The sequence below is a fragment of the Myotis nattereri genome, assembly GCF_964212035.1.
Source record: "Myotis nattereri genome assembly, chromosome: 2".
NCBI lineage: Eukaryota > Metazoa > Chordata > Mammalia > Chiroptera > Vespertilionidae > Myotis > Myotis nattereri.
The window spans coordinates 74,684,171-74,708,689 of record NC_138076.1 but is presented as its reverse complement, the minus strand read 5'-3'; the positions used below and the strand labels follow the sequence as shown (position 1 = coordinate 74,708,689).

The window sequence follows — 24,519 nt, the reverse complement described above, 5'->3', positions numbered from 1 at the left end:
CTTTTTTCCTTGATGAGTCTGGCTAAATGTTTATCAATTTGTTTGTCTTTTCAAAGAAGCAGCTCTTGGTTTCATTAATCTTTTCTATTGTTTCTTTTTTTATTATTATTAAAGACTGTTTCATTTATTTCCACTCTGATATTTATTATTTTCTTCCTTCTACTCAATTTGGGCTTTGTTCATTGTTCTTTTTTTGTTCCTTTAGGTGTAAGATTAGACAGGTTGAGATTTTTTCTTCTTTCTCAAGGAAGGTCTGTATTACTATAAATTTCCCTCTTAGGATGGCTTTCACTGTGTCCAATAAATTTTGGGTTGCTGTGTTTTCATTTTCATTTTTCTCAAGGTGTCTTTTGATTTCATCCTTGATCTCACTGTTATCCCATTCATTGTTTAGTAGCATGTTATTAGCCTTCATGTGTTCATGTGTTTTTGTATTTTTCAGTTTTCTTGTAATGGATTTCTAGCTTCATACCATTGTGTTTGGAGAAGATGCTTGATATCAGTATTTTTAAAGTTATTAAGAGTTGTTTTGTGGCCTAACATGTGATCTATTCTGGAAAGTGTTCCATGTGCACTTGAAAAAGATGTATATTCTGCTGCTTTGGGGTAAAATGTTCTAAAAATATCAATTAAACCCACCTGGTCTAATTCTTATTTAAGGCTGCTACATCCCCTTTTGATTTTTTGTCCAGATGATCTATCCATTGATGTCAATGGGGTGTTAAAGTCCCCTACTATGACTTTTACTGTCGATTTCTCCTTGTGTCCATCAATAATTGATTTATGTATTTAAGTGCTCCTTCACTGGTGGGTAAATGTTTACAAGCGTAATTTCTATTTGGATTGATCCTTTTATCATTATAAAATGTCTTTGTCTCTTGTTATAACCTTTGTTTTAAAGTATGTTTTACCTGATAGAAGGATTGCTACCCCAGCATTTTTTGGGGGGTCATTTCTATTTGCATGAAACATCTTTTTTTATCCTTTACTTTCAGTCTGTGTGTCTTGATCTGAAATGGTTTTCTTGTAGGTAGAATTTGTATGGGTCTTGTGTTCTTATCTATTTAGCTACCCTAGTCTTTTGGTCAGAGCACTTAATTTATTTACATTTAAGGTAATTGATAGGTATGTAGTTATTGCCATTTTATTACTCCTATTTTTTTAATTTTCTTCTTCTTAATGAAGTCCCTTTAACATGTCTTAGAATACTGGTTTTATGATGATGAATTCCTTTAGGTATTTCTTGCCTGGAAAATTTTTTTTATCTCTCCTTCAATTCTACAGGATAGCCTTGCTGGGAAGAGCAATCTTGGTCATAGGGCCTTGCTTTTTATCACCTGAATATGTCTAGCCAATCCCTTCTGGACTGCAAAGTTTCTGTTGATAAATGAGTTGACAGTCATGGCAGCTCCCTTTTAGGTAATTAATAGCTTTCCTCTTGCTACCTTTAAGAATCTCTCTTTGTCTTTAACCTTTGGCAATTAATAACCTTAATTATGGTGTGTATTGGTGCAGACCTCTTTGGCTTTATCTTGTTTGGGACTCTCTGTACTTCCTGGACTTGTAAGTCTATTTTTTTCACCAGGTAGGGGAAGTTTTTAGCCATTATTTTTTCAAATAGGTTTTCAATTCCTTGTTTTCTTCTTCTCCTTCTTGTACTACCATAATATAAATGTTCTTATGTTTGATGTTGTCCCAGAGGTCCTTTGAATTCTCTTCATTTTCTTTTTTAGTCCTTTTGCTGTTCTGATTGGGTATTTACCACTATCTTGCCTCCCAGATTGCCAGTTTGATTCTCTGCTTCATCTAATCTGTTATTGATTCCCTGTGATATATTCTTAAATTTGTTATTATATTTTTCATTTCTGACAGGTTCTTTTTCATGCTTTCTATCTCTATTGAAGTTCTCTATTTTTCTCCTAAGTTCATTGTACATCCTTATAACCAGTGTTTTGAACTCTGTATCTGGTAGAATATTTGTCTCCACTTCGTTTAGTTCATTTTTCAGATTTTTGTTTCTATTTTTTCATTTGGGACATGTTTATCTTCTCATTTTGGATTACTCCCTGTGTTTGCTTCTATGTATTAGGTAGATTATTTATGCCTTCCAGTCTTGGCAGAGTGGCCTTATGTAGAAGTTGTCCTGTGGGACTCAGTGGTACAGTCTTCATGGTCACCTGAGCCCGGTGTTCTCCTGTTGTAGTAGAGCCTTGACTGCTGTTGGCATTACAGTGGAGGGGATTACCATCAGGCTGTAAGGACTGGCTGTGACTACAGCAGATAAGCTGTTGTGTGGGACTCATCCCAAGGAGAGGGATTGCTTTAACAAGGCTCTGGAGCCTGCCACATCTGCCCTTGGGTGTGCTGTTTGTGGCGCTAGTTGGGTGTTGCTCTGGTGTGGTCTGAAGCTGACCACTGGCTGTGCTGCTTCTGGCGCTTCTTAGGAGGGCTCCTTTGCAGGCCATGCTCAGCTGCTGCATTGCCTGGCCCAGGACCACCGTGTCGCAGCTACTGACTGATTGTCTTTGGCTGCCTCCTGTACTGGACTGATGAGGCACCTAGAAAAGGCTCTGCTGCACACCTAGGCTGGCTGCACCAGTCACAGGCTTGGGGCCACTTAGATTCTCAGCCTTCTGGCCCTTTAAATACAGTTCCTCATGTTGTGACCCAACCATAACATTATTTTCGTTGCTACTTCATCACTGTCATGTTGCTACTGTTATGCATCATAATGTAAATATCTGATATGCAGGATGGTCTTAGGTGACCCCTGTGAAAGGGTTGTTGACCGCCAAAGGAGTCGCGACCCACAGGTTGAGAACCATTGACTTAGAAGGTGGTACAAAGCATGCTAAGGCTGGCCACTGCTTGTTTGGGATTTGTGGATCTTTGAGACATTTAGGAAAGTCTGCAGCATCACCTGAGGCAGGCCACATGTGTGGGAAATTCACTGGAAGAAGTCTGAGCTAGGTGGGCAAGTTGGGTGGGGTAGGGTCTCAGGATGACCATGGTGGGCAGTGTTAATGGTGTGTTCAGATTTGGTGCCTACCTGTGCCTGCCAGCTGCACAAGGGGAGACAGAGGAACTGTGGTGTCTGCCAGCAGTTCCATCCTGGTGAGTTGACCCAAGCCCTGACCTCCAACCCTCACCCTGAAGCTAGACAATTTAGTTCCTGCCAGTATGTCCCTGGTGCTTTTCAAGATGCAGCCCCTGCACTGGAGCTGAGTGTCTGTGCTTGTGAGTGAGTCTGTGCTTGGGCCCTTTAAGCCCTGCAGTGCCTAGGGCTCTCATAGCACATTGTCTTGCTTGGACACGATCCCAGCTGGTTTTTATAGCCAGATGTTATAGGGACTCTTCTTCCTAGCGCTGGTGCCCCAGTCTGGGGAGCCCGGTTTGAGGCTGGGACCCCTTGTTCCTTAGATGGAACCTCCACCTGATTCTTTTTTTAAAAAATGTATTTTTTTTTTATTTATTTTTTACAGAGAGGAAGGGAGAGGGATAGTTAGGAACACCGATGATAGAGAAACATTGATCAGCTGCCTCCTGCACACCCCCTACTGGGGATGTGCCCGCAACCAAGGTATATGCCCTTGGCCGGAATCAAACCTGGGACCCTTTGGTCTGCAGGCCGACGCTCTATCCACTGAGCCAAACTGAGTAAGGCTCCACCTGATTCTTAATCGTCTCACTGAGGGTGTGGGACCAGCCTAATTCTTGACTCCATCCCTCCTATCAGTCTCCGTATGACTTCTTAATATTCTTAGTAAGAGGAATTCTGTTCGGCTAGTGTTCAGGTGGTCTTCAATGATTGTTCTGTAATTTTGATACGGTTGTGAGAAGAGGTGAGTTCAGCGTTTACCTACTTGGGCATCTTCAGCAGGACTCTCTGCTTCCCTTATTTTAAAAATTACGCTGATTGGGAAAACTTGTTAGCTGCAGGTCTTTGCTCTTGGACAACTCGGTGATCACTTACCTGTCTCTGTTCTTGCTGCATTCTCTACACTGGCCTGAGGGAAAGAGGAGGGGAATCTATTTGGGGTTTGTCACCAGCCCAGACAGAACATCCTCATCAAGGGCACTGAGCTCTGTCAGGTGGTTTCGGGTGGGCCTTTTAACTGCTCATTCAATTGAACAAACTGCAAAATTGTACCTCACTACCCACCCTCCAGTTAAAGGTCATTAGTATAGTTTTCATTTCCAGTTGGCTAAAGGAATATTGCGAATTTTAAAACCCTAATTCTAGCCCTAGCTGGTGTTGCTCAGTGGATGGAATGTTGGCCACGGGCTGAAGGGTCCCGGGTTTGATTGCAGTCAGGAGTACGTACCTCGGTTGCAGGTTCGCTCCCCTGCCCCTCTCCCCCTCCCTTTCATTCTAAAAATCAATGGAAAATGTTCTTGTTAATCAGTTAACACAAACAAAAACAAACAAACAAGAAATACACCCTAATTCTATTCATCTAGCCCCTTGTTGAACAGACAGCTATCAAGAAAATAACAAAGTGATTGGCTTCTTGGTTGGCACCTCTGTCAACTCTTGAGTTTTCATCTTCACAGATATGGTCTCCTATCAGGCCTACTCAGAACAGGCTCCTGTCAGTGAGTCTGGGAGAGGGGATGTGGGCCACTGCAGTCGCTGTGCTAGCCTCAGGCTCTGGCAGACAGATGCTCTGGAAGCTGATTGCTGGATCCGGTGACGCCCTCTCTGTCCCCAGGAGTTTGTGTCATTTTTACTTCCCTTTATTCTCCCGGCTGCTTCTCTCTGTTGGTTGATCCTTAGCTCCAAGTTTTCAGAGTGTTTACCTGCCGCCTGGTGTATCCAAACTACCTGGTTGAATTTCAGTTGTGTTTCTGAAAAGCCCAAGTCTTTGCAAAATCATGTTAAGAACCTATAATTAGAATTCTTCCATTTAACTTCTCTCCTTCCTGTTAGGATTCTTGTCTGCTTAAATGTGTAAATATCCTTCACTTTTTTGATTTTTAGGATTTGTGTTCAGGAAAATAGGAATTGCATTGAAGGGCAAATTGCACATTTCAGCAATACACACAAGAACAATTTATTGCCACACTGGCTATGGATAACACTCTGTTCCCCAATGTCTATAAACAGGGCCTGGTTCATAGTTCTAATTAATTAACTTTATTAAGTTGGAGCTGAAAGGAGGTGGCAACTTAAACAAGGAAATAAAAAGCAGTGGACCTCGCAGACTAGTTCCATATAACTGCTTTTTAACTGTAGGTAAAAGAGCAGTCACTTACTTATTGCAGGTAATAAAGTAAAATAGATGCTTAGAGAGACTGCATAGCACAGTCTATTTCCAGCTCAGCCACAGAATATGCTAACTACAAAAAAGAAAAGACAATTTCTCTCATTTAGTGCAAGTACAAGTTTATTTTCTTTGATATGGAATTATCAACATTAATTTGATGCCCCAAGTGAAGTAGATGTGTAACATTTGCATAAGAAAACTTTAGCTGAAACATTTTTTTTAGATCTTTGTTAAAGTTATTGATTGTCAGATCAAACATACTGCAATTTCAAGTTTTTTTTTCACAGAAATAAAGACATTTGTTACTTGGGAAGTTTCAAAATGGAAATTCTATCCCAGAGTCATAATTACGGGGGAGAGGGGTGGGGTGTGCTAAGAGTTTCAGCAGCATTGTAATACCATATATGTCCAGCTTCATACAAAAGCTTATGCATTTTACAGAGTGCATACGTTCCTATTACATCATTTTTGGAAATGTGCTCAATGGTCTTACAGTTTCCTACAGGTCTAATTAACATGAATTCAATGATGGTAAGGAGCTTACCAATCATTTCCTCATAGCTCTGTTATCTTCAGTTTTATATTTTTGATACTATGCTAATAGCAGGCAGATCCCAATTCAGGAGAATCTGGACCTATATAAACAACACATAGGTAGCAAGACTTGAGGTTGAAGATTTGAGGGTCATTAATGTTGAAAATAATAAAGTAGAAATCACAATTGACTTAGAAAGATGGTATTTTCTTAAGGATACATTGCTGAACGCGTGGCCACCCACTGTCTCTAAAACACTGTATAACCTAACCACCAAATGCAGAAAACGTTAAAGCCTGTTACAATCCCAAATGAGTTACCACCTCAAGTACATAGGAAAAGCATTGCAGTCATGTATTTAGCTTTATTTTTCTAATAGATATCATAATTTAAAATTATATAAAGTAACTTACATAGAAAGCAATTTTTTCAAGTGTTATAGCTCAGAGCGTGGCTTTATATTTGGCTTACTCATTTTATTTTTTTGCCGGTTTAATTTATAAAGCTCGTAATCTTGCCAGCAGGGCTTCAACTTCAGGAAGGGATTCATTTTTAGAAACCGAGCCAAGAAGTTCCATTTCCCTTTTTCTGCTGCTTTCTACATGGCAGGCGTCCTTCTCAGCTGCCTGGACCCTCCCTGTGGACGTGTGAGTGTGAGTGCCTCGGTTATAATTAAGCTCGGTGGCGACTGGAGTCCTTGTTGAGTTGCAATTGATATTGTAGTGTAGACGCGACCCTTCTGTCAACTGCACTTTCTGATTTTCTACAAGAAGGAAGAAACATCAAATTTATCACTGTGATGAGCTAGGACTGTGCAGATCATGAAATTTAAAAATAATTATTCTCAATAAACAGGTACTCTTAGATATATTAAACTAAAAATCAACAGATTTAAAATAAACATGCAGAGGTTATAAACTGAAATAAAAATAGACAATAGTTTCATTAGTACTTATGTTATTTCCTTCTTTTATGCCTGACATGCCTATCACTCAGTTATCATCAAAGCTTGGTTCTGTATTTCATCCAGGTCTCTGCTCAAATGCCATCTAAAGAGAGGACTTCTCTGACCGTCCATCTAAAATGACACTTACTCTTTGCATCACAGTATCATCTTATCCCCTCATCTTTCCCTGCATAGAACTCATAGCCACTGGACACAGCCTTTACTTGTTTACTTGTCCAATGTCTATCTCTTCATTAGAAGGTGAGCCCCGAGATATCAGGAACATTGTTTTAAATATGCTGCAACTTTGGTGGCTGAAATGGCCCTGGAGCAAAGTAGGTGTTCAATAAACATACTTTGGGCAAAGAAATGATTTCCACACTCTCTGACCCAACATAAGCATTAGCTTGAATAATAATTTCCTTTTTGAACAAAACAAAAGAAAAAAGTTTCTATTGGAATTTCAAAAGTCAATGATTTCCCCTAAAAGAAACAATGAACTTGACAGGGAAATTATTAAAACATGCTAGCAAAACAGAATTAGGTTATAATTTAATTGTCAAATATATACACACATACACATACTGACAGGTACACATACACACATATTTTCTTTTATTGGTAAGTGACAGTGATGCTGACTTATCAAGGCTCTAAGGAGAGAGGTGCAATAGCTAATGACTAAATGGCTCTGGCTGATTAACTTTCCCAAAGAATACTGGATTTCCTTTTAATTAACTGACTCTCACATTGCACAACCATAGGAATGATCGCTCTCACAGACCTCAAACTATGAGAAAACAGACACCCTCAATATCCATGTAACCTTGAATGGGGCTTGAAATGGCTTGAAGTGACGTGACATTTAAAGTTTTTGGTTATTCGCTGAGAGATGTTCCATTATCCCAATAGTAATGACTTTGGAGCACAAGCAGTCACTCATGACAGTGTGTTTTATGTGAGTGCTGAAAGTTCCAACCGAGAACAGCTTGTGCATTAAAAGGTGGCCGCTGAAGATATTTACTGCACTGTCATTTCCTGACCAGGGGCTTTCCAGTGATGGATGAGTATTTTACACACTTTCTTGGACATTCTCAACAAATTTTAGAAGTATGATCACCTTTTAGCTGTTGGAAGAAAATAAATATACTTTTCCTATCACCTTCTCTATCAGGTGGGTAATTGTTACTCAAAAATCAAAATCTACTAGAGCAGTGATTTTCTCTTAGAGCATTCTGTGCTCTATAGTTTCTAAGATACATATTGCATTTGCAGTAAAGGGCACAGTGCACATGGTATTCCTGCAGTTCCCGCGACCACACACATTTATTTTCTAGCATCCACCCTTCTGTCCTAAAATGTGTTTGAAAACTGCATTTGTCGCTAAGTGCAAATATTTAGTCAGCTTACTACTCCTTCACCCTGATGTTCCTGTCTTTTCTTGTCATTTGATTTCTTGTAAATGACTTTATCATGATGATATCTGCAACAAAGTAGTTTATTCTGCTACTGGGCAACTCCAGTCAAATATCTGATGGCAGTGAAGAGATTGGGCTAAAATATAGGTCCATTATATATGTACTAGAGGCCCAGTGCACAACATTCATGCACTGCAGGGGGGTGGGGGTGGGGGGGTTGGAAGTCCCTCAGCCTGGCCTGTGCCCTCTAGGGCCTAAGCTGGTAGGCAGACATCCCCTGAGGGTGTCCTTAGCACAGCAGTGGAGGTGGGAGAGGCTCCCGCCACCGCCACTGCGCTCCCCAGCTGTAAGCCCGGCTTCTGGCTGAGCAGTGCTCCCCCTGTGGGAGCACACTGACCACCAGGGGGCAGCTTTGTCCCCTGGTGGTCAGCGCGTGTCATAGCAACCAGTTGTTCCAGTTGCATATTAGCCTGTTATTATATAGGATACATATATACATATATTGTTCTGTACCTTCTATGGCTATCATGCATCATGCCCAATTCCACATGAGGCAAAGTGAGAAGAAAATGGGATTTTAAGGTCAATCTGGATTGAAATCTAAGGTCTACAATGTGGCTTTCACAGGTTATTTAATCTCTTTTGGATTTCAGGTTCCTATTAATTAGCCTCACAGAGTACTGATGAGAATTAAAGGAAATACTGTGGGTGACACCTAATTTAAGACACTTGTCTTTCCTTCCTCCTTCCCAACCTCTCCAAGGGAGGCGTCTACCACCCAAGACTCGGGACTTTTTCAGATGCTCTGACCTCGCTGACTTTCTGGTGACCATGACAGTCAGGGCTGAAACACCATTTTATTAATAGCTTGTACTTATACATATACAGCACCTTCATTTATAAAGCAGTGTTGCACTTTAAACATCACCAGCCTCATTTTGTAGATTGAGAGATAAAAGCAGAAGGAGGTTAAGTCATTGCTTAGACTTAGTTACCAAGTAAATCAGCGGCAGAAGCCAAATGCTGTCTCTAGAGATACTAAGGTTGTCTTAAAGAAATTTGAAAAGCTTTTTTCCAAGGAAAAGTGCTAAGTAATACAAGGCAAGTTTCATAATAACGATGTCCTGTACTTAATTCTTCAAAATGGTTTCTCGGCGCTTGATCTTAGCCCAAAGGCTGAGAAGTGATTTTCAAAATGCTTCCTAACACAGCTAACTCTCCCAATAACTCTGAAGAGCAGAGAGTATACCTGCGGAAACTACCATAGCACACAGTGCTTTTTTTCCTGGCATCACTTAAATTCATGACTATAAACTTCAAGTGCAACCATCATCCCATGACAATTGCCCACTCCATGCACGCCTCCCTTCTCCTAGACAACTATTTCACATCTTCTCTCTTTTCAAACATCCAGCATGATCTCCTTCACTCTTATTTAACTCATTCATAGAAGCAATCAGGAGAGAACCCCCACAAGCTCTCCTTGCCCCTCACACTTACTGTCTCCACATTGAATGCACACACACGCCTTCCCTCCTGTTAGGATCTGCTCTGCTACCTGAGGACAGCCCCTCAAGGTAGCACCACATACTACTACTGCTTGTCTATTCAAGGATATGCCTCTGACTGCTGTGTCCTCACTACCACTTCATAAAGGTTTCCTTCTTCATGTGCCCATTTTCTTCAGTATACAAGCATGTTGTGATAACCCTAACCTTTCGGGAAAAAAAATTCTTTGACTCCACATCCTGCTCTACTACCTCAAAAATCAAACTTGTTGACTGCCTGCACAAGCAAAACCTCTCGGAATCGCCCTTACTTGCTGTCTCAGCTCCTCTCTTCCCATTTTTCTCTTGAACTCACTCCAAAGATGCTTTTGACCTTCTGCTCTTCTGAAACAGCTCTTAACAAGGTCACTAATAAACTGCGAGGTGCTAAAAACAAGGATTGTATATATCCACTTGGATATTTTGGTCTTCCTTTACATGACCTTTGCCAGATCTAAGGATGAAATGCCCAGCAGAGCCTGGGTTTCCTTTTCGAGTTTGTTCTTTGAACTTCTTCTAAGGCTAAGATGGATAACAATGGCCAGGCCAATGCAGGCAAGAGCATTTCTGCCCTTTTGAGAAAACTCCACAATAGCTGTGAGCATGCTTTAGGGACAAAATGATAAGAGAAAAACCAAGCTGGTATTTAACTCCTCTGTGGTTTCAGGTGGAGAATCTTTCATGAGCAGCAACAGACAGGGCGAGATAAAAAGAGGCTATTCCCGAGACTGCTGAAGAAAATAAAAAGAACGTACACAGGGCTTTGTTAACAATGAGCTTACAGCTCTGTGAGAAAGTTCTCCAGCCCTCACATTTCTCTCTCAGCATCCCACAGCTTCAATCCAGTCCCAGTCATGGGAGATCCAAAAGGTAGAACAGAGGGAGTGGAGTTTTACACTGCAAAGTAGATAAATGAAGTTGGGTTGGAGGACTCTTCCATCTACACCTAGAGAAAATGTTCACCATTAGAGGAAGTCCCCAAATGGAAGTTCACTGTTATACAAAAATGTTATGGTAACACTGGTTCAAGGCCAGGTGTCTCTTGCTACTACTATTATTTTAAAAGCCTCCTGTTGGTGACTTCATCTGGGCTGAACCAGAGATCCAAATTCCATGTACTTACTGCAATGAAAACATGCACTTAATTTCTAGAAGGCTCAGTTCAAACCTTCAGTAGATGCCACAACCCTGTATGTTGGAGCGAACTCCATATAGGTGTTCAGAGGCATGAAACAAATTGTAATTTCAGGCCAGTGGGCTTGTCCTTCTCATAAAGAATTAGATAGTTGCATACAAAATGGCATACCTTGGACACATGAACTCTTTCAATCAAAGACAGGACTGGGGTATCAAGAAAAAGAGAAGCATTTTCTATTTCCCATCAACTCAAATCCTTATCAATACAGTTTTTAAAATGGAAATGAAAAATACTGAGGAAAACTAGAATGACTGCATAACTCTCCAAAGAGAAAAAGTCTGTGCTATTAGTTTATGAATTGAATCCAAGGCTGCTGTCTCCCCCTCTGAGATGTTACACTTGATGTCTGGAGGGAAGTATGGTCTCAGGACCACTGCCAGTAGTATCCAGGGTCACTGGTGATCGGCACCAGGTCAGTAAGGGAATCTAATCCACATATCTTGTATTTACGCTTCTGTAGAAACAAACAGGTGAGAATATATGCTCTTTTCCTTTAACACAGGACAACTCACTTATTTCTATCTATTTTGTCCTATGATTCTTACTGTAAGAACTGAATCTGGAGTCCCACCACAGCCTTTTTTTTTTTTCTGAAAGTGAATAAAAAGTTGAAAATTGTTGAAAAGTTGAATGGCTCTTAAACACAGAGACTCTCACTAGACTTAAACATAAAAGCCTTAACCTACATCAATGTTGGATCCCACATGGCCTTTTGGATGACAAAAAAAGCTAAAAAAAAACCCCCAAAAAACCCAGAAACAAAAACTGCACCATCCTAACATTTCCATTGTTTCTTGAGTAACACAAAAGACAGAGAAAACCAGGAAAATTGCTGACAAAAGAAGTAAATATAAATATATGCAGCATGGCATCAAATGAGGAAATATCTCGGCCAACGGGCACACTTCTTGAGCTGAGAGGCCAGCTAACACCCTGGCTGACAGTCCTTGGGAAACCTCTCAGCTGCAGGAAAGATCAGTTATGGTTCAGAAAGAGGCATTATTCCCTCTAAGTCAGTATTGATCCCCCATCACATTGTGGTTCTAATGGGCATGAGCTTCTTAGAAGTGCCAACACTCAGATGAAATATAAAATCGAGCTCCTGCCTTTTGTGGTCAACGGTGAGCCTGTGGCAGCTTTGACAGGAGAAAGGATGTAGAACTCTGGTGTCCTAAACTGACTGCATTTATTCAGTCTTCCTGAAGTTTGGTCTCTCCTTGCAATCCTTCACCTTTTGCTCTTAACTATTACTTTGACCTACTAAGTAGCTGTTTGTTTCACCTCAGCAATGACTTTACTTTCGTGAGGGGGAAAAAAGTGACCCATAAATACAATTTTTAAAGCACTACTGGGTCTACATGATAGTGAAGTGTGTGACAAATATATGTTTTTAATCTATGCAATAACGGAAGTTACTGCTGGCCGCCAGCAGCCCATATCCCTGTGGCTTTTCTTACAGTTGATTTACTGATGTTATAAATAATTGTCTTCCCTTAGCTTCATTTTGCTGTTTATTTTACCTTTTATATTGAAAATGTATAAAAATGATAAAAAGAGCAAAGGGGCTCTTTGTATATAAAGTCTTTTAGGAGTGCCAAGAAACCCTTATTGAAACCATATGTAAAAACAACAAAACAATACTTCCCCACTTCGAACAAATTAGACAAAGCAGAGGATGATAAATAAAAGATATCTCTCTGAATAAAGGAGATACCTGACAATTAATCTAGAACTTTTTTAAAAAAAATTTCCAGAAACCCATCATATATGTACTTCCATTCAGTCTTGTTCTATATAGCTGCCCTTTTAAATAAACTTCAAAGCCAGCACTGCCATTTTCCAATTCCCTATGCTGTGCCTCCCTCACTGACCACTGGCGAGAAGGAGCTCAGAGGGTGCAGCTCTGAGCAAAGTACGTCCAGGGTGAGTCCAGCCTGTTTCCTTTGAAGACAATAGCCATGTAAATCCTTCCATTCAACTACTTACCTTTCTGATTTGTAATATAATACTTTTGTTCAATGCTCCTTTCTATATTTGCTTTCTTCTCTCTCAAGTTTCTAACCAATTATTAGCAAATTCTAATTTGGCTTTCCTTCATACTTCTATATTGAAACTGCTCCCTACAAACTTACCAGACACCTCAAAAACCCTAAACTCAAATGGAATTTTCTCATGCTTCATTTTCTTACACTTGCAACACTTTCTAGAAGGTATGTAATAAAATTTTAGTTGGTCTTTTTACAAGTTTCTGGGAGGTTGCCACTAAACCCTTGGAATTAACAGTGACAGGACTGCCTTTACTATTCATGGTGGGCCCTTAGCTAGTTTACGGTAATAAGTGATTGAGGATGGGGTTGGGCACATCAGAAAGACCGATGAAGGTTAGAGGGTTGGAAGGTGGAGACTGAGCTCTATCATGTTACCTACCAATCAGGTCTAAGGAACGAAGCCTCAACATAAACTCTGGACACTGAGTACAGGTGAGTTCTCCTGGTTGGAAATACATATTGTCACACACTGATGTTCTGGGTCGGGGGGAAATGCATCCCTGAGGACAACAGAAGCTTCATGTTTGGGACATTCCAAGAGCCCACCCTAAGTGTGGTCTCTATCTGGCTAGTTCTGACTCATGTCATCTTACCTAATAATAGACAAACATGCAAATTGACCATACTTTTGCTACGCCTTAAGCCATGCCCACCAGTCAATCAGAGCAACTATATGCAAATTAACCCAACCAAGATGGCGGCCGGCAGCCATGGAGCTGGAGCAGGCAGGAGGCTTGCTTGCTCTAGTGATGGAGGAAGCCAGCCGGCTGCCAGCTCTGAGCTCCACTCAAAAGCAACAAAGTTTCAATTATAGAAGGTAAATAAACCCCAGATATCTGCTTTCAGCAGGCCGCCGTGGCCACAGAACTGGAGTGAGCAGGAGGCTTGCTTGCCCCTGCAATGGAAGAAGCCAAGCTTTCCGGCGGCTGCTGCCTCCTCTCAAGGCAATAAAGTTTCAATTATAGAAGGTAAATAAACCCCAGATACCTGCTTCCAGTTGCCATGGCCATGGAGCTGGAGCGAATAAAAATAAAACAAAAAAAAGGAAAGGCTGGGAGCTTCAGTCGCCAGGGGGCTTGGTCAGTCTGAAAACAGCCATCAGTCCCTAACCCAGGCTGGCCAGGCATCCCAGTGGGGACCCCCACCATGAAGGGGGTTTGGGCAGCCTGAAAACAGCCATCAGCCCCTGACCCAGGCTGGCCAGGCACCCCAGCAGGACCCCCACCCTGATCCAGGACACCCTTCAGGGCAAACCAGTCGGCCCCCACACACGCACCAGGCCTCTATTCTATATAATAAAAGGGTAATACGCAAATTGACCCTAACAGCAGAATGACTGGGAATGACTGGTCACTATGACACACACTGACAACCAGGGGGCAGATGCTCAATGTAGGAGCTGTCCCCTGGTGGTCAGTGCGCTCCCATAGGGGGAGCTCTGCTCAGCCACAAGCCAGACTGACGGCTGCCAGTACAGCGGTGTTGGTGGGAGCCCCTCCCAACACCTCAGCAGTGCTAAGGATGTCCAACTGCAGCTTAGGCCTGCTCCCCGCTGGCAAATGGACATCCCCCAAGAGCTGCCGGGCTGCCAGAGGAATGTCTGACTACCAGCTTGGGCCCAATCCCCCAGGGAACGGGCCTAAGCCAGCATGTGGACATCCTCCAAGGGGTTCCAGACTGCAAGAGGGCATAGGCCGGGCTGAGGGACCTCCCTGAGTGCACAAATTTTTGTGCACCGGGCCTCTAGTTTTACTATAAAAAAGCTGTGACAGTAAGTATAGCACTTCCTGAACTCTAGGAGTCACTGTAGTGGATTATCAAACCTCAGGGGCTAGTAAAACACACCCAGTTGCAGCCAGCTGGTCAACATTGGGAACCCCCAAACTTGCAGCTGGTGTTGAAGTAAGGGCAGTCTTTTAGAGTGCTGTGAAACTTGGCCTAACTCTGGACAGCTGGTGTCATAAGTAATTACAGAATGTTATTCATATTCATATTACCTTTATATATGGCTACTCTATATTTTGCAAACACTTTCTTCAAACATCCACTCATTTGATTCTTATAGCAATCCTGTGAGAGAGATGACATGGTACATTTACCTTGTTTTACATAAAGTTTACGCAGCAGACACAACTTTCAGGCAGAGCCGGAGACAACACTCAAGTCTCCGGGCTGCTCATTAGAATGCTCTCTCACATGCTTACTCTTCTAAAAAGCCTTTTCATGCTTACTTTTCTACATTTTGATGATTCACTTTTAGCCATCATTGATAATTTATTCTACCTCCCAAACCCCTCCCACACATGACAATACCTCTCTCTGTGTGGCTATTTCATCCTTGGCCCACTTTTCTGCCCCTTTACCCTTTTCTCCTCTTGAAAGGAGACGTAACACCTGCACCTCCAGCCCTAACAGGAGAGCTTCATTCTGCACCCACCTCAGCCTCCTGATGCATCTGTATCACCAGGATCTCTTCAAACAACACATTTAAAACATGAAACTTTCGAGACCAAAGCAGTTTTCTCTTCATACTTAAACCAACCATAGTATCTGTTCACCTGTCCTGCTATCGATTACTGACAGCTGTCTCAGGCTACTCTGCATATTTCTGGTCATAAAAACAACACCAAACTTCTAAAGACCCAAAACACTTCTAATATTGAACACAGAAAAACTGTTAGCTATACACACATTTAAGAAAGATTAATTAAAGCAAAGAAGATAATTGTTTTCCAACCACTTATTCCAGTTCAGGGTTGTGCTCACCAGAGCTCACCCTGGCAGTTCAAGGCACAAGGCAGGCACCCATCCTGGACAGGGCCACTCACACTCACCCACACTCCCTCCCACTGGGACAATGCAGACACACCCATTCACCTAACGTGCACATCTTTGGGATGTGGGTGGAAACCGGATTATCCAGAGAAAACCCACACATGGGGAGAACATGCAAACTCCACACAGACGGTGGCCCCCAATGGAAGTTGATTTTTATTTTCTCATCAATAGTATAACAAAACAACATTAATTAAAAGTGTTACTTGACGACTTCCTGTACTTAGAATAATAGTGCCTGCCTCTTAATGAGTGCTTAATACATTATTTCTTAAGTGACTGAACCTAAGCATAGCATAATTTTACCACCTGTTTCACTTAATGTTTCATATTTATCCTTTAAAAAAACACTTTGGAATAACATTACCTAAGGAACAAACTGATGACATATCACTTTTGATTAATGCATAATTTTGTGCATTCTGGCCTCGTGAGGACACAGCACTGAGTTCAGGACAGTGCTGTCCAATAGAAATGTTATGAGAGTCACAAGATTGGGCCATATATGCAACTTAAAATTTTCTAGAAGTCACATTAAATATTGGGAAAATCAGTAATATTGATTTTAAAAATGTATTTTTCTTAACCAAATGTCAACTATCATAATTTCAACATGTAAGCAAAGTAAAACATATTAATAGATTCTTTAACTTTCTTTTTTTGGGGAGGGAGGGGGGGTTGGGAGGGAGAGACATTAGTCTTTGAAACCAAATATGTATGTTAAGCTTTCAGTACCTATAGTCTCATTTCAGACCAGCCCCATTCCAAAGCTCAGGAGCCACATATGGCCACTGGCTACAGTACTGACAACACAGATCCAACTGCAGTTTCTACCAGGGCAATTACTTGTAACATTTTTGAGTTGGATATCTTTATAGAAAATTTAAGTGGTGAGTAACTTCATTCCATGTTGAATTTTGTACTATTGAAAACCTAATAATTATTATTTAAAAAATTAGAAATTATAAAACAATTTTTAAACTTTAGTTAAAAGTTAAAGTTCAAACTGGAATAACCCATATCCTAATGGAAATTAATATTGTTAATTTACCCATATTTACTAAAAGTACTTCTATAAATTATTTAAGTCACTATATAGGAATGTGTAGTTCACTTGTCTAGAGCAAAAGTGATAGAATCAAGATCACAAAACCCACCCTTGTATGGGTATGTATTTTGGAATCTTTTCCTCAATATTAGAAATAAATTTATTTCCCTATGTAGTTTGGACTAGTAAACTTGGTTTTGTTCTCTGGCCACTGATTGTACACTAATCATGGTTAGTTATCAAATAAATATGTGCTGTTTGAATTACATAGGGAAATAATTGCAGTTATAAATACATTGCTAAAACTGAGGTAATTCCAAAATACAGACCTTATTAAAATTAGGTCAATACATGAAAGCTAAACTATTAACAAAAACAGTTATTACAGAAGGAAAATGCTTTTTTTTTTAACATTATTACTTTTTTAGCTACATAAAAATAAATGAAAGAATGCAATGTCCCAAAATTTAGCATTTCATTGTGATTTTGTCTTATATAAAGAGGAACAGTTGGACATTCCTAGGTAACTTGGATTTATGTAGCTTTTGTGAGTGGTGAAATAGACAATGGCTAAAGTTCAAAATGCAGTCATGAAAGGTGAATGGTAATAATTACATGCCCACTGGTGCTACTCTCTCTGTTGACATGCGTATCCAGCCACCAAAGTACAGGAAGACCAGGCTACCATTCAGAGACTCTTGTACTTTTACCTCATAGTTCTAGACACATTTTAGTAAGTCAGTGAAAATTAGGAGGATCTAACACTAAATGTGACTCTCCTTTCCAAAATGAGATTGGCCTTTATTTCTTGCCATTCTCCTATTCAAATTGGAACCGAGGTGCACAGAGTTGCCACTGTTAGAAGCTAACAGACTTGCCCTTTCTGATTGATCTATTCATAGCCCAGCAACATTATCTTGTACTGGATTGATGGTACCAAGTTTCATTATGAAATCTGAAACTAATTCTAAGATTTTGATTTCATGTATTTCTAGAAAATTAGTAAAAAAGAAAAAAGAAGAAGAAAAAAAAAGATCTGGCTTGAGTCATAGCCATTACCTTAAAGACAGCAGCTCAGACTAATATCCTACTGCCTCCTACTGCCTCCTACTGTCAGTTTGAGGAAAGTGAGTGCCTCAAAGGACCTTACTCAACCTTACTCTATATACCGATTACTGGCCTTCTTCCTCTGAAGTACAATTTTGCATACTATACCCTGGGATTGTAACCTAGGAAGATATGTTGATGTTTTCCGAGTTTCCCTGAACTCTTTCCCTGCTTAGACTACTAGATGTGTGACAAAAATCTAGCAAACACCTTAGGTATGCATTTTACCCACTCAAGAAAAAAAAAAACAAGAATGGTTTTAAATGTACAAAATAACAATTTTTTTAAAAAATTCCTTTGCACATTATTTTGTTTTTAAGATTTTCATTTTTATCTCCCCCCTTTCCCTACAAAGTCTTACCACAGAATATCTGTAAGGAAAAAGCGAGAGAGAAAAAATCTATAAGATTAAATATTTTAAACAGCTTTCTCCTAAATATAAAATATTAAGTATGAGTTAGAATAATATTGTAGGAATATAACAATTCATTAAGTATGATAAATGTTGAAAAGCTTTAACTTATATATCTAAAATATGAAAAGAGCATATGAGAACTTAAGGTAAACACGGGGTGGTCAAAAGTAGGTTTACAGTTGTTTACATGGAAAAATACACATTAATAAATACTAATACAAGAATAAACTCTGTGTTTTGAATACTCATAACTGTAAACATACTTTGCCCACCCACGTATAAACCACTCATTTCTAGAACTAGTGTATTTGGATCAATGATTTGGGTGCTAATTGTAGAGCCCTTTGTACTCAAACTGTAATATGACTTTTGATGGTTTCGACTGAGTCAAAGAATATTGATCCACATTTCTAAGGTGAGATTTTTGATTGGCAAACGAAGTCAGGCAAAGAGGACCCTTCTTAGAAGCTGCTAGCACCCTTTTAATGAGGAAACTGTAAAAGGAATAGGTCAATGTTACTTCTGTTACTTTATTGCAAATAAAACACTTAAGTTCAGTTCCAGGCTGCACAGAGATCTCTGAACACTTGGCTTCGGTAAACAATTCATTTTTAATGCAGCACAGACTGGGCCTGTGCTTCCTGAGACTCTATGGACACATAGTTGGATCGGAACACACAATTCCCCCTTCCCATTTACCGCTATAGATTCCTGCCTCGGGCTTCTCTATCTCGCCAGCGGGAACTGTTTCCTCAAAGACCTACTTCTACTCATCTTCCCAGGGCTTTGGAGTATCTCCTGTCTCTATGGTAACACGAAACACAAAGCACTAGAAATGTACCAGACAGCAGACAGAAAAGAAAGAAATTAGGTGCTGACTGCAGGAAAATGGACAGAGGACAAGATGGTGCAAATGTCAGCTGCTCATTTCCTGTATATTCTCCTGAAGAGTTACAGTGTTAGCTCAGAAGAAGCCTTAACATGCATGGAACTTTATAATCCACATGGTACTTGAAATAAAAAAAAGAGAAAATTATCAGGGATCCACATTAATTGTAAATGTCCAGCAATTTATGGTTCATTAGATTACTGAGATGAAAGTTCTCAGCTAATTGAGATACAAAATTAACTAAGAAAAAATTAATCAAATATTCCAGTATGGTCTTTGCTAAAGACAACGCAAACTATTACTATCACATGACAGAGTGTTCTCTTTTTTTATTACTCAATCTTAAGATAAAATAAATATTCTTAGTCTTCTGCAATTTGGAAATCATATAAAATATAGTGTCTAAATCTATTTGTATCTAAGTCTTTGTAGTGTCTAAACCAGCCGTGGGCAAACTACGGCCTGTGGGCCGGATCCGGCCCATTTGAAATGAATAGAACTATTGAAAAAAAGCCCGTACCCTTTTATGTAATGATGTTTACTTTGAATTTATATTAGTTCACACAGACACTCCATCCATGCTTTTGTTCCGGCCCTCCGGTCCAGTTTAAGAACCCATTGTGGCCCTCAAGTCAAAAAGTTTGCCCACCCCTGGTAAACTCTAACCACTAGAGGTCAGTTTCACCTGTCACCAATCATTAAATTTAAGTGGACATTAGAGTACCCTGATAACTTCTGGTCACTTAAAAATATGGAACATAAACATTCTTTTATAACTATTACAGTATAATAATAATATGTTTGCTAATTAATTATTCTATTTCTAAATCTTAGATTTTGCAAAGCTACTACCTTTCTATACTTGCACTCATTTAATTGAAAGAGGAAAGTAGTCATTGCCATGAATGGACTCTAGAAACCTTCACAATGAATGGAATCCCATGACATGCAAGGCCTCTTCTGGAGTAGAACAAAGTGATGTGTTCTGCAGCTTTCCCACATCCATTTAAACCCTCATATTCACGGACCTTCCAATAGGAACCACTTTATTTCTCAATGGAATTACCTTCTATTTTCTCTTGCATTACACAAATCTTATCATCTTACATGTTTATAACTCAACTTATCACAGTAAAAAATAATTATAATTAACATTGATGTGTGAGAGAGAAACATTGACTGGTTGCCTTATCTGTCCAATGAGGTTTACTATGTGACAAACCAAAAATAATTTGTTAAAAAAATTTTTTTTCAACTACAACACAATCTGCAAAGATGGAAAAAAAATAGCATTATTTACCATCTTATTATTATAATGAATAAATTTACAATTAATAACATAATTGTTAGTTTTTTTCCCATTTCATATTTTGTTTTACAAAAGACTAATCTGCACTAATAAAAGAGAAAAATGATAATTGGCGTACGGCGATACCGTTTTCATTGGCTAATCAGGGCTATATGCAAATTAACTGCCAACTAAGATTGGCAGTTAACTTCCAACAAGACGGCGGTTAATATGCATATGTAGGCACAATGCAGGGAGGCGAAAGGGAAAGCAGGAAGAAGCCCCCTGCCACTGACAGTGATCTGAAACCCAGCGGGGAGCTAAGAGCTGGGGGGCAGCCATGATCGGAGAATCAGGCGCCTTTGCCGCCCTGGCCAGTGATAGCAGGAAGTAGGGGTTGAGCCAGTGATGGGAGCTGGGCATGGTCGAAGCTGGCAGTCCCAGGACCTAGGGGTCCCTTGCCTGGGCCTAAAGCGAAGCCCACGATCGCGGGGCCGCTGCAGCTGTGGGTCCCCGCTGCCTGGGCCGGACGCCTAGGCCAGAGGCGTTAGGCCTGGGCAGGGGCGGAGCCTGCAACCGCGGGGAGCTGGGGGTCCCCGCCCAGGCCTGACACCTCTGCCGGAGGCCTCAGGCCTGGTCAAGGGGCCGATCCGGTGATCGGTGATCGGAGGGTGATGAGGGTCAACTCCTCTGGCTGAGGCATCAGGCCTGGGTGGGGGGCGGAGCCGGGGATTGGGGGGATATGATGGTCCCCTTGCCCAGGTCTGAAGCCTAGGTCAGAGGCGTCAGGCTTGGGCGGGGGGTGGAGCAAGCGATCAGAGGGAGATGGGGGTCCCCTGCCCAGGCATGATTCCTGGGCCAGAGGCCTCAGGCCTGGGCGGGGGCCAGAGCCAGTGATCGGGGGGAGATGGGGGTCCCCTGTCCAAGCCTGACACCTCTGGCGGAGGTGTCAGGCCTGGGCAAGGGGCCGATCAGGCGATCGGAGGGTGATGGGGGTCAACGCCTGAGGGCTCCCAGTATGTGAGAGGGGGCAGGCTGGGCTGAGGGACACTCCCCCCCCCCCACACCCAGTGCACGAATTTCGTGCACCGGGCCCCTATTAATAAAAATAATACTAATGTGTTTGAGCACTTATTATGTGCCTTTTACATGAATTGTCATACAGCCTAAAGGAGTATGACTTTTATCTATTTCACCGATGAGGTACGGCGGAGGCTTTGAGGAGTTAAGGAACCTTCCCTACATTAGGAGGTAAATTATGGTGAAGTTTGAATTAGAGTCCAAGTCCCCTAATTCAGCTCTGGGGTCCAAAGTATACCACGGTTATCTGACTTAACAAAATAAATGATAAAAGCTGGAAAAGCAGCAGACAGTATTCCTATGTTAGTACAAGGAACCAAAGGGAACTAGGAGACATTTTATTTTTTGATATCATTTCTGACAAATACCTTAAAAATCGATTGAGATCTCTAGTTAGTATATTTTATTGATTTTTTACAGAGAGGAAGGGAGAGGGATAGAGTCAGAAACATTGATGAGAGAGAAACATCAATTCAGCTGCCTCCTGCACACTCCCCGCTGGGGATGTGCCCACAACCAAGGCACATGCCCTTGACTGGAATCAAACCTGGGACCCCTAAGTCCGCAGGCCGATGCTCTATCCACTGAGCCAAGCTAGCCAGGGCGAGATCTCTAGTTAAACAGAACCAGGGATATATTTCGCAGGGCTTTGGTTGTATTGTATAAAGTACTGCCTATGCTTAAAATGCAACAGAACTAGTTACCAAAATCTATTACCCAGATTCATTATACATTAGAAAATACAAAAAAACTAGTTTATGATAGTCCCCCCCTTACACATGGGAAAGGTTCCAAGATTCCTGAAATCACAGGTAGTCCCAAATCCTGAATATACTATGGTTTCCCCTACATACATGCCTATGATAAAGTTCAATTGATAAGTTAGGCACAGTAAAAGGTTAACAACAATGATAGTAAAGTAGAACAATTATAATATACTATAAGTTATGGATGGCTTTGGGGCCATTATTAAGTAAAATAAGGTTACTTGAACACAAGCACTGCAATCCCAAGAGAGAGGGTCTGATAACTGAGATGGCTACTAAGGGACTAATGGGCTGGTAGCATATACAGTGTGGACATGTGGGGCAAAGGAATGACTCACGGGCAGAGCGGAGGGTGCAAGATTTCATCACACTGCTAAAGCGGCATGTAATTTAAAACTTAAAAATTATTTTTGGAATTTTCCATTTAATATTTTTCAACTGCAGTTGACCATAGGTAACTGAGACCATGGAAAGCAAAACTGTGGACAAGGGGCAACTGCTGTATTTTGACATTACATGAAACTTCTACATTTTAGTTAACACTATACAATTTGTACCAAGTAGAAAGTCTAGAGTTAAAAAATGTTCTGTGTTTTTGTAAATAAAATGAGCTAACCACAAATGCCTCTATCAAGTTTAAATTTTTTTAAAAATATGTTTGATGTAGGGGGAGATAGGGAGGGAGGGAGGAGGGAGGGAAGGAAACATCAACGTGAGAGAGACAAACATGGACTGGTTGCCTTCCATAGGTGCCCTGACCTAGGACCCAACCCGCAACCTAAGTATGTGCCCTGACCTAGAATCAAACCAGCGACTTTTTGGTTTACAGGATGACATTCCAACCAACTGAGCCACAGGGCTAAATTTTAAAAATTTTGAATACATTTCTCTCACTAGTAATCCATGCTTGAGGAAAGTACTATTTTTTTTAAAAGGAAATGGAGCAATTCCCAAGACTAAGACATATGTTTCAACTTTTTTAGTTTTACTTATGCAGTGAACTCTCTATATAATACTACCTCCTTTCTATTCCTCTGTAGTAATCATTGTCTACTATAATCTATGATCCCTCAAATCTCATCAAATGCTACCAAGTTCTCAAAAGATTGTGATGACACTTGCCCTTGAACTTCCATTGTACTTCTTTCATATATTGTGCATCCTGGTCCACTTAGTGTTAATGGTATTTTTGTCCCTGCTACATGCTAGAGTTGAGTGACAAGACCCATGAACTCCTTAGAGTAGGATCTGTATTCTCATCTCTTATGGAGGTAAATCAGTACTTTACAGGTAGATAGCTATACTAATAAAAGGGTAATTTGCTAATGGAGAGACCTTCCTGGAGACCTTCCGGACGTTCTTCTGGATAAAGCCATGGTGACGGGGCCGAGGTAGAGGCGGTTAGAGGCCAAGAGGGGAGGGCAGTTGTGGGTGATCAGGCTGGTGGGGGGCGGGGCCGTTGGGGGTAAGCAGACCAGCAGGGGGGCCAGTTGGGGGCAAGCAGGCCATCAGTGGGGGTCAGTTGGAGGTGATCAGGACAGCGGGGGCGGCAGTTTGGAGTGAGCAGGCCAGCAGGGGGGCAGTTGGGGGCGAGCAGGCCAGTGGGGAGGGAAGGTGGGGGCAAGCAGGCCAGCAGGGGGGGCAGTTGAGGGTGAGCAGTCTGGCAGGGGAGGCAGCTGGGGGCGAGCACACTGGCACAGGGGGCAGCTGGGGGTGATCAGGCTGGCGGGGGGGGGGCATTTGGGGGTAAGCAGGCTGGCAGGCAGAGTGGTTAGGGGCAATCAGGCAGGCAGGCAGGCAGGCAGGTGAGTGGTTAGGAGACAGCAGTCCCGGATTTCGAGAGGGATGTCCGACTGCCGGTTTAGGCCCGATCCCTGTAAACCAGCAGTAGGACATCCTTTGAGGGGTCCCAGATTGGAGAGGGTGCAGGCCGGGCTGAGGAACACCCCCTCCCCCAGGCACGAATTTCGTGCACCAGGCCACTAGTTTTATCATAAGAGTCTACAATCAAGAGGGCAGGGGCTATATTTAACCATTTTGGGGCATACTATAGATACACGATGGAAAACACGCTTTCATTCACTTAGCATGAAATGCTGAGTATGCACAGTGACCATGCTGTAGTAAGCGT

General features: G+C 41.4%; 1 protein-coding gene across 4 annotated transcripts in view; it reads right to left on the bottom strand.

The window, feature by feature from the left end:
- Positions 1-5,378: 5,378 nt before the first annotated feature.
- The window catches only part of DIAPH3 (diaphanous related formin 3), a gene marked incomplete at its 5' end in the record, with an annotated part of 567,305 nt that continues 548,164 nt past the window's right edge, over positions 5,379-24,519 (bottom strand). For all 4 annotated transcript variants that reach the window (XM_081083267.1, XM_081083268.1, XM_081083269.1 and 1 more), the window contains one exon: positions 5,379-6,565. In XM_081083267.1, the coding sequence (XP_080939393.1) occupies positions 6,300-6,565 (266 nt within the window). In that variant the 3' untranslated portion in view covers positions 5,379-6,299. The remainder of the gene's footprint in view (positions 6,566-24,519) is intronic.